The 10,121-nt window shown below is 42.6% G+C and overlaps 1 protein-coding gene, 1 long non-coding RNA gene and 1 pseudogene across 4 annotated transcripts; 1 reads left to right on the top strand and 2 right to left on the bottom strand.

Annotated features, from left to right (window-relative positions):
• Positions 1–1,508: 1,508 nt before the first annotated feature.
• On the bottom strand, positions 1,509–6,248 carry LOC100842199 (annotated as a pseudogene).
• A 569-nt stretch (positions 6,249–6,817) lies between these two features.
• On the bottom strand, positions 6,818–8,783 carry LOC112269844. 3 transcript variants are annotated; one of them, XM_024457188.1, is made up of 3 exons: positions 8,599–8,783; positions 8,182–8,217; positions 6,818–7,129 (listed from the first exon to the last, which is right to left on the bottom strand). In XM_024457188.1, the coding sequence occupies exons 1-3, from the start codon at positions 8,773–8,775 to the stop codon at positions 6,836–6,838; spliced, it is 507 nt and encodes a 168-aa protein (XP_024312956.1). In that variant the 5' UTR covers positions 8,776–8,783; the 3' UTR covers positions 6,818–6,835. The 3 variants fall into 3 exon arrangements, with proteins under 3 accessions (XP_024312956.1, XP_024312955.1, XP_024312957.1); XM_024457187.1 differs by having other exon boundaries at positions 8,038–8,217; XM_024457189.1 differs by lacking the exon at positions 8,182–8,217.
• LOC112269846 lies at positions 8,771–10,121 on the top strand. Its single transcript, XR_002962021.1, has 3 exons — positions 8,771–8,913; positions 9,007–9,705; positions 9,979–10,121. It is a non-coding gene; the product is annotated as an uncharacterized LOC112269846 (long non-coding RNA).

The following is a 10,121-nucleotide window of genomic DNA, read 5'->3' on the forward strand; positions in this document are numbered from 1 at the left end:
CTGCGTCTTGAATACCGCCACTATTCTCCTCGCTGCCATCTCCAGCTTTCTGTTCATCTTTATCCACCGTAGCGTTGGTAGATGAGAGAGAGATGTTGGAATTTAGGGAAAAGCGCAATGCCCAAACTAAATTAAATTTCTGCAAAATCTCAAAATCCATTCATGAAGTGGGATGAGAGAGTGGTATGGTCCCACCTTACTAGTTTAGGTGAGTTGGACCAATATATAAAAAATGTTGGTATCCCATCTGGCAGCAAGGTGAGCAAGAGAATATCCTCACGCGTACTCCTCCTCCTCCGCACGCCGCGTTTCGTGGATCGAGTTCGAGTTGGTCGGCCAGTCTGGGTCGTTGCTTACCTTTTTAGCAGTCGAAATATGTTACGGACCGTAACAAATCTCGATATTAGGACCGCGTTATGCTACTCCATCCGGTCGGCTGCGTGCACAGCTTGAAATTGTTTTGGGGTTTCACCGGAAAAAAAAAATTGTTTTGAGGCAAATCTATTGCTGTAGCACAAAATATGATTTATGTTTTTCTGTGCAAAGAGCATGCAAAATTCCCAGCCTGTGGATTCCAACGCCGCTACTGCAACCTCCACGGCCCAGCCTGAGATTCCTCCGAAAGATGCGAGTATATTCCCAATTCTTCCCCACCTCCTCCTTCCTCCCCACATGCGGTCTGTCAGTAGCGCTTAGCAACATGAAAATACGGTACTCTCTCCGTTTCATAATTCTTATCTTAAATTTGTCCAAAAAAATGGACGTGTGTGTTCCTAAAAAGCATCTACATGTAATATTTCGACAAGAATTATGAAACGGAAGGAATAGTTAGCAAGTAACCACATGGATGATGATATATCATATGTGTTCTCAACAAAGAGAAGTGCTAATTCCTCTGGATGTCAAGCTAGCCCATATATTCTCTTAATGAGTCCATACATGTCTGGATTTCATTTACCTAGTGTTGTTTGGGTTGGTGTTAATTGTTGGTCCTTGTGATTGATTGATGAGCAAGCAATATATATGTATGTATGTTCAATCGGCGATTTAATTATCAACCAGCTGATTTTGTTTTCTAAATTCTTGCAGCCATGGAAGCACCTTCTGTGGCCCAGCTGGGGCAATGAAGTGTATGGAAGCTCTAAACGGTGGCGCAAGGGTAGTAGGTAGTGATTTTATACGTGGCACTAGTGTGGTTTTGGATTTGTGAGATTACTGCCGGTCTTTATCATGGTTTAATAGAACTTTGTTTAAGTGTTCTTTATTGGTAGCTTCATTGTGTCAAGTGCTACAATGGCTTGCGTGTCAGCTGGTAACCCCAGCATGACCCTCCTTGCTATGTAGCTCGAAATGTTGGCTTGGATTGAAAAGCTGGGAATTAATGTTTCCTTTTGACTAAAATTATCTATGCTCCAGAAAATAAGTGCATGAAATTAATTGATAAACTATCATATGCACTAAGTTCACTCCTACCTCATTTGGTTTTTCTTCATTGTTGTGACTAGAAATGACTGCATGTAATGTCAAATTTATTGATTTAATAATCATGCTCCTTCAGGGCAAATTAGGAGCATAAACCAAACCGCATACCTAATTTATGTCAGGAACTCTTGCTCCTTCCAGCAAACGGACCAATAGAAAAAACTGGGAAGATACAATGCGTAAAGTATAATCAACTAACGTGGCAGGCTAGCAAATGACAAAAACTCCTGCTCCAAGCTATAGCATGCATTTTGGCTTCGCTGCGAAGCTATAACATTAGTATTACATGGTCTCTCGTCCAGGTTCACAACCAAGGGCTGGTGGTCACCGTGCAGTATCTCTTCCCCAGAAGCTGGAATAACTTGAGATGATGAGTTTATGCTATCTGCTCGCAACTGCTGCAACATCGTCTCCACTTGCTTCATCGTAGGCCTTTCTTCCCCTCTTATCCTCAAGCACATTTCTGCAAGGGAAGCAAACCTGTTGATCTCTTGGTCAGTTGCTTCTTCAAGAACTTGAGGTGCCACTATTTCCTTGGGTTCTCTTGACTTGATCTCCGATAGGAAGTAGTTGCACAAGTTCTCTTTCATTTCCATTCGGGACCCAATGGAAAATACAGGTTGTTTCCTTATAAAAAGTTCTAAGAGTACCACGCCAAAACTGTAAACATCACTCTTCTCATTTAGCTGCCCTGTCTGATAATATTCAGGATCTAAGTAACCGAATGTGCCCTGTACATTTGTAAGAAGATGACTTTGATCAATGGGAACACTTCTTGAAGCACCAAAATCCGAAATCTTTGCAGCATAGTTTGCATCCAAGAGTATATTAGAGGATTTCACATCCCGATGGAAGATTGATACTGATGCCGCAGAGTGGAGATAATACAGAGCACCTGCAGCTTCTGATGCAATTCGCAGGCCAATACTATGTTGCTTGAATCCGCCGGATGAAGAACATCGAATAATGAACCATTGGAGATGAAATCATACACTAGTAAGGGGACCTCAGTTTCAAGACAGCACCCAAAGAGTTTAACAATATTTCGGTGATTTATCTGAGAGAGGATCGCGACCTCATTGACGAAGTCGCTGATCTCACCTTTCCTGACGAACTTGGACTTTTTTATGGCTACCACATGCTGGTTTGATAAGATACCTTTGTACACCGTCCCATGCCCTCCGTGGCCAAGGATACGTGCAGTATCAAAGTTATTTGTTGCCTTACTAAGCTCTTCCAAAGAGAAAATCTTTGTCTTTTCGCTCGCATTCTCATCTGATGATATCAGCTGTTCTAAGAGCAGGCCCTGGTTCATCCGAAAATATTTCCTTCTTAGTTTCTTCTCGGCATCTCTTTTCCATCTTCGAACAAGCAGTACTGCGCTTAAGCTGAGAAGCAGCAGGCCAAAGCCGGTGCTAAGCCCAATTATAATACCTACAATAATTAAACAATGATGTAACTGATTCATAAATAGCAACGTATCAGTTCAAAACCTTTATTCAGTGAAAACTTGAAAACTTTCTATCCTAGCCACTAGATACTTCATATCTATCAATACTGCATATATCTTAAAGTACCTTAATTTCGATGGGAAGAACCGAGCCAAGCATGCACTATATATATAAGGGGCTCACCTAAGAAGAGATTTTGCTTTGCTTTTGGCGTGCACTGCATTTTTGTAATATCGTACTCAGTATGATCAGGGCACTTGGTGCAGCTGTAGTTTCCGATGGTGTTTTGGCAAATGCCTTTGCAAAGGCCTGGTGTCTGTGCACAGTCATCAATATCTGTAAGTGTAAACATCTGTCAGGACATAATAATTTTGTACAATTTTTTTTTGTAAGAACTGTACAAAGAATTTAATTATTTACTACACGATAACTGCACAGAGAGAGAGAGAGAGAGAGAGAGAGAGAGAGAGAGAGAGTACCTATACAACCATCTGGGATATATGGATTTCCTTCAAAACCAGGCAAGCATACGCACCTGTAGCCAACATAACCTTCAATGGAGCTGATGACGCCCGGGCAGGAGCTATCGGTACTGACGCATGCATATCCAGAGGTGTTGTCTCTCGCGTCTTGGCATGTAAGATTTGCAACAGCCCATCGCACAGAAGCTGATTCCAGAGGATCCACGTACAGTTTTGGTTCTTGAGATTCTGAAGGTGTCCCTACCGAATTAACATGCGAATTAATGAACATGCCTCCAAGAGTTGAGTCATATTTGATTCCGAGAAGCCCATCACTGACATTTATGTAAGTCACTTCTATGGCAGGGTTGAGACGGAGAATGGGTGGTTTAGTACTGTGTGATGAGCATTTAAGCTGAAAACTTTTCCTTGCAGAACAAGCTTCTTCTAGGCCGAAAGGAAATTCGACATTTATAGTCCCACACCGTCCAGAACAATTCTCCTTTCGTGGCCTTGGACTGTACCCTATTTTCCATATATAAGTTTAAATTCGTGAAATTAGCTACAATAGCTAATCAAATATTGATAGTTATGATGAAAGTCACAACTCCTTGTGACAAAATAGGACTGTGTTGTGAATAGTTTATATTCTAATATTGGAAGTCACAAGTCATTGTAAAGACTAGTTCACATAGCTAAAGGTTAATTGTACATTTCTTGTAAAAAAATAAAAATAAATCAGAAAAAAGTTTTATAAGTTATGTATTGGAATCCAATGTGATGTATAGTAAGTTCTCTCTTGCAACAAAAACCTGAAGGAGGGATATGATTGATGAGAAATTGAGAATTACCATTGTCAATGTCAGGCGAGCAGCCATCGAGGAGATAGGGATTGCCTTCAAAACCTCTGCTGCACCGGCAGACATAACCAGGCAGATACGGTGGGACCATGCATTGGCTGTGGTTGCTGATACATGAATAGTTGTTATCTTTCATGCTGCTGGAGCAGCTTGTTTTGCCAGGGATACTCCAAAAGAGGAAGGTCTCAAAATTTATGTTGATTTCATCCCACAAGATGCTGAGATTAGATTGTGTTTTTATCCTACTTGCTTTGCGGTGAACAAATTGTAAATCGATAGTACGAACAAATGATAGTGTAGATCTCGTAAGATCACACGATCCAGGGCCATGGGGCTCCTGATTATACACTTGCTCCGCCATATGTATGCTTGGGCAGGTTACCATGCAAAGCAACGTACGATCACCGTTTCTATGTACCAAGTACACATCCAAGTCACAAGCAACGACGGAAAGAATCATTATCGACTCAAGAACAGCAAAAGAATTCCCCGGAGTCCATGACATGTTGTAGACATCAACACCAGATTTCACTAGGATGGTTTTGGAAAATTTGACGATAATTTGGTTCATCTGAAAGTTTGATGTGTTGCCCCGGCGGACATACCAACGGCTTTAATATCGGACTGGACCTGGGTTGTGCTATCATCATGTAAGAAAAGCTTTGGGGGATGAGTGGTTCGGTTACAGATGAGACTGAAGTCAGGATGCCTGAAGCAGCCAGCTCCTATGACAAAAGGATAGTCGAAGTTCAGGTTACCACATATCTTCTGACAGCCAGAAGTAGAGGGGAGAGTCGAATTTGAAGGACTTGTGCCTGGGACATCGCCCTGCGAGGATCTTCTAGTCTCCAACAAACTGATAATTACCTCTGGGAAAATCATGTGGTTCAGGAGATGGGTGGTGGTAGTACTTCCATCTACAGTTCTCCCAACCGCAGATGCACGCGCTACAGCGACCCTTAGCATGGCAAGTATGAGCAAAGCAAACATGGCATTGAGCTGGGCAGTCAAGCAGTCTACTCTCTTGTTCCCAGCTCGTGAGGTAGTATTATTGGAGAATTTGTGTGGAAGTTATTGGCTATAGAGTAAGCTGGCCGAGCTCTGTCTATTTATAGACGGAGAAACCTATACATCAAATGCTCGCTCCCTCAGGTCTTAGAGCAAATGTTCAAGCATTTTGGAAAAAAGATATTGTTATAAATGGTGGTTAAGTCGACACGCGTTTTTCCAGCTACTTCAGCAAGACTTGACCAAAAAAAAAGCAACTTTTAGTTTGGACTTTGGAGAGGGAAAGCAACTCGTTAAAAATGAAGCAATTGCTCGGTTTTTTGTGTCATTTCAGAAAAAGGCCATGAATGTCACAAGAATATTCTAACCCATGAAACAGGGCATTGCCTCCACTGAATCATAGTGCTTGACTTAGAGAAAGTCTTGGATGGAATTACAGCAGCTCAATCGAAGCAGGCACCACCAAAGAGACCACATTTATCGTGGCCGGTACAGTGGTACCACTGGACGTGCCTTATAGATACATAGGATTTTTGGTTGACATAAGTAGATAAACAAATTGTTCGTACACAATGCTTCATAATCCAGCTAAGTGTAGTAGTAGATAAACAAAACTGAGCTCAAATTGCACAACTTGCATGAAATTCGGACACAATGCTTAACAATCCAGCTAAGTAGATAAACACATGGAAAAGAAAAACTGTACTCCGTCCTTATGTTCTCGAATTCCGTGTATAATTCCATAGCAAACTGTTCGGTTACTCCTGTACTTGTGTTCCCAAATTCAAACAAGCATGATTGATAGAGATTGAAGAGGACAATAGGAGGACTCACCTGCGGTTGCAGTTGGGGTTTTGGTGTCAACCCGGGCGGAGGCGTCCGGTGGGACGCCATCCCGGCGGCGCCGGCGATCGGGAGGGCTGGCCGCTGGCCGGGCTGGACCGGCGAGGCGAGCCTGGGTGGTGGCGCGGGATCGATTTCCGGCGGATAGGGTTTCTTTCCGCCGCCGGCCTCCACTGTCCTTCTGATTTTAATATGGGCTGGCATTGCTAGGCCCGTTAGACAAAGGAGGGGACAATTATATCCTACAGCCCAGCCCATTGGGCCTCTACTTGAGGCTAGAACCAACAAATTTTTAAACTTTCTAAATAAAACAAATTTTTAAACGCATTTCAGGCTGCCTGAGATGGCGCCATCCTGGAAGAAAAGAAAAGCTTGGTTCCATTCTATGCAATCTTGTTTTTTGGAGCTTGGTTCCATTTTTCCATGTATCTTGACTTCCAACAATTTTGTGCAGCGTGCAGGTGCATAATACTCCCTTCATTTCACAAAGGTTGGCGTATTTCGTTTCGTTAAGACAATACTTTAATCAAGAATTAATTTATTAATATGTAAGTTATATGATACGAAACCATGATCATTAGTAAGAATTTTTTTAAACGAATCCATTGATATAAATTTCATGTATAAAAATACACATATCAATAGAGTTTTCATTGGTCAAAGTCTTGTCTTAACGAAACAAAATACGCCAAGTTTTGTGAAATGGAGAGAGTATGAACTTGCATAGTTGTTATTTATGGGGTCTGTACACATAAAATTTCACACATATTTCTGGCCTGGAGAAACCTAGTATCCTCTGGCAGAACTCGTTGGCCATACTTCCAGTGATTGATCGATTGAAACTTACTGTCACTGTTTTCACCGCTGTTGCCCAACTGAACAATTGTTCCACAAGAGCAAAATCATGTGCAGTTCCTGACAAAAATTGTATTTCTATGTCTTGAAGGCGCCTCAGCACAAGTTCCTCGGTTTTCCAGTTTGTAGGTTGATCACAAATGCAACCTGATGCACAAGTGGTTGCCACCTGAAATGTGGGGACATCAACTTAGAAAAAAGTTAACTGATATAGCTTTATTTTTATTCTTATTTAAAGGAACTGATATAGCTTTATGACATACACACGAGACACAACTGGACACTGTAAGACAGCCTGATTGCTCTGAGATATCTCATCAACAAAATATACAAGAGACACAGCTTGAAATTGTTTTGAGGCAAACCTATAGCTGTAGCACAAAATATGATTATTTTTTCTGTGCAAAAAGCGTACAAAATTTACGCAGATATATAGGTATAGTGCTACCAACAAGCCATACTCAAGATGTCTAATTGACCCTAGGGCTATGTTAAAATGGAACCTTCAGAAAGAACACATTCCAGGAATCATAGTACTCCCTCCGTCCCATAATATGAGGCACGCACGCTTTCCTAGATTCTTAATTTAGCTAATTAAATATAAATTAAATAATTGAAAAGTTATATCATTAGAAAGTTCTTTCGATAATGAATCTAATGACGTATTTTTTTACAAAACATACATATTTAATTACTCAAATTGAAAATCTAAAGATGCGTGCGTGCCTCATATTATGGGATGGAGGGAGTATTATCATCTCTCGAACCTTAAAAACTTGAGCCCTGCCATGTATGGAATAACTGGCAATTTTCAATCCACTGCCTATATATTTCCAACAGATTGCAGTATTCAAAAAGTGAAACCTATTACCAACCCAACTCGTATGCCGCTTTTATAAAACTTGAAAAACAGTGTTTTCACTGGGAGGCCACAGATAAACTTTGGGAGGAATCTACCAGTGTCAAACTAATACCTAGAGTAGTATGACTCACAGATAAAGCCTAGGTATGCCAAGAAATGCAATAATGCATATTGTCTTATGTGGCAGTGGATAAAAAAGTCAACGGTAGCTTTACCTCCACGTCCTTACAACTATCAAATACTAGCCCCAACTTTCTTATACCAGTACGCATCCTGAGTAAATGGAATGAGCTGGCTCCAAAAGAATGTCCATTTGTAAAGAGAAACAGGTTCAAGGATCTAATGTCAGGGAGCCTTACCATCTCTTCAATCAAGTAATGAGGGTGATCCATGTCCTGTATAGGCTCATACAAAGTGAAAAAGTAATAATAGTAATAACAAAATTATTATGTAAGAGTTTGAAAAGGACACAAACATCCCATAATCCCATTTTCTACAAAGTGATAGCATAAGTAACAAGCTCAGCCTAGCTGGTAAAAGAAACTGCCATAGAGTACTTAAGATCTCATCATCCTAAGTATTAGAATTAAAATATGTAGTGTGTGAGGTGATAGTGGATAACTAGCTTTGTGTTAATTACTCAGAAGCAGAAAAAATAAATAAATAAAACAAGCGAGAATTTTGCATCGTTGTTCCTTAATCCAAAAGATGTGCAGGCCACACAAAGCGGACAAATAACCAAATGGCACATTCCTTAACTTGAACTCCACATTTACCTCAATATTAGCCGGCAAACATGCCAGTAGCACTAGATTAAAGGTTTGGACGGCCTCAAATTGCTGCAACAGCCTCAGGCAGTGGCGATTGTGTGCGAGGCCAGGGGGTCCATATGCAAGCAAAAAGGGTGTGGCCAGCCATTCCAGATGCTCCATCTCACCAAACTTGACAGTCATCGGATCATAAGTATCTCTCCACTCGAGCGACACCAGTTGAGGGGCTGCGATGTCGGCGACCGGCTGACTCGTGAAATCGAAGCTGTGGGACACCGTTAACTTTCGGAGCGCGGGAGCCGTGACAGCCAGCTGCTGCAGGTGGCACCCTTTGAGCTCTAGTTCCAGGAGAGACTCCGATCGGATGGCGAAATTGCTGATGCCCTCGACGTTGCTGACGATGAGTTTCTGCAGGGACGGACACCGTGGCTTCACCGAGCGGGCAAGGGCCGTGGGGCAGCCGGACGCCTTCCAGGTGGGAATCGTTGAGCCGGGCGAACACGCCGGAAGGCGGCATAGCGAGGCTGTGGAACCCTAGTTTCAGGATGAGCCAGATCTGGGTGGCTTTCTCGAAGCAGGGCAGCTCAAAGGCGCCGCCGAGGGTAACCGCGTCCCCCTCCTCCTGCTTCCGCGGCGGCGGCATCTCGAAGAAGCTCAGGTCGCCGGCGAGGCGGCGGGCCGCGATGGGGAGCCAGGCCCGCAGGGAGCACGCTGATCCGGGCGGCGGCGGCAGCCGTGCCGAGGGTGCCGAATATGTGGAGGAGGACGTCGTCGGGCAGCGCGCTGAGGCGGTCATCCCCTTCCTCGCCGGCGCCGGCGCCGGTGGGCCAGAGCTTGGCTCGCTTGGCGGCGGTTTCCACTCCTTCCTCGACGCGCGCCTCCATTGATGAGGAGTTGGAGTCTTTTCGTTTTCTTTTCACAAAACCGCTAGTTCCTGAGAAATACATCTTTTCGTTTTCTTTTCACTTAACCCGTATTTTCGTTGAATCTTACATTTTTATGTATAAAGATGGTTAAACAAGAATTCAAAGGTCTGAAGATGGCAAGGCAGACTATCCTAGTGGTCGGTGGTGATGTGGAAAAACCTGAAGCTGCTGCAGAACGTGTCAACAAGTAAGATCTTTAACTGGTTGCTGCATACGGTGTCTGAATGATATTATCTGTAATCGGTGAAAGGGAGATAGAAATAAGGCCTGGCAAAGATGGTTTTAATGTTTTGGCTGCCGATACTACGAGAAATTACTCCCTCAAATCGATCCTAAATTATTATCGAAATATTACATGTATCTAAACGATTTTTAAGAATAGATACATTTATATTTGGACAATTTGAGTTAAGAATTTAGGATTAGAGGGTCTAACATTTTGCGTTTGTTAATTGTGCAGGCAGCAGCAGTAGTTTCGTCTAAGAAGCCCGCGGCTGACCTGGAGAGGGACAGTCAGTTGGTTTTTCTTTAAAATGAAGTGAACACATTATTGTGCTAGTACTGTAATGTGGACGTACTACTCCTATTTGACATCGAAACTTA

The sequence above is a fragment of the Brachypodium distachyon genome, chromosome 1 (genome assembly GCF_000005505.3).
Source record: "Brachypodium distachyon strain Bd21 chromosome 1, Brachypodium_distachyon_v3.0, whole genome shotgun sequence".
NCBI lineage: Eukaryota > Viridiplantae > Streptophyta > Magnoliopsida > Poales > Poaceae > Brachypodium > Brachypodium distachyon.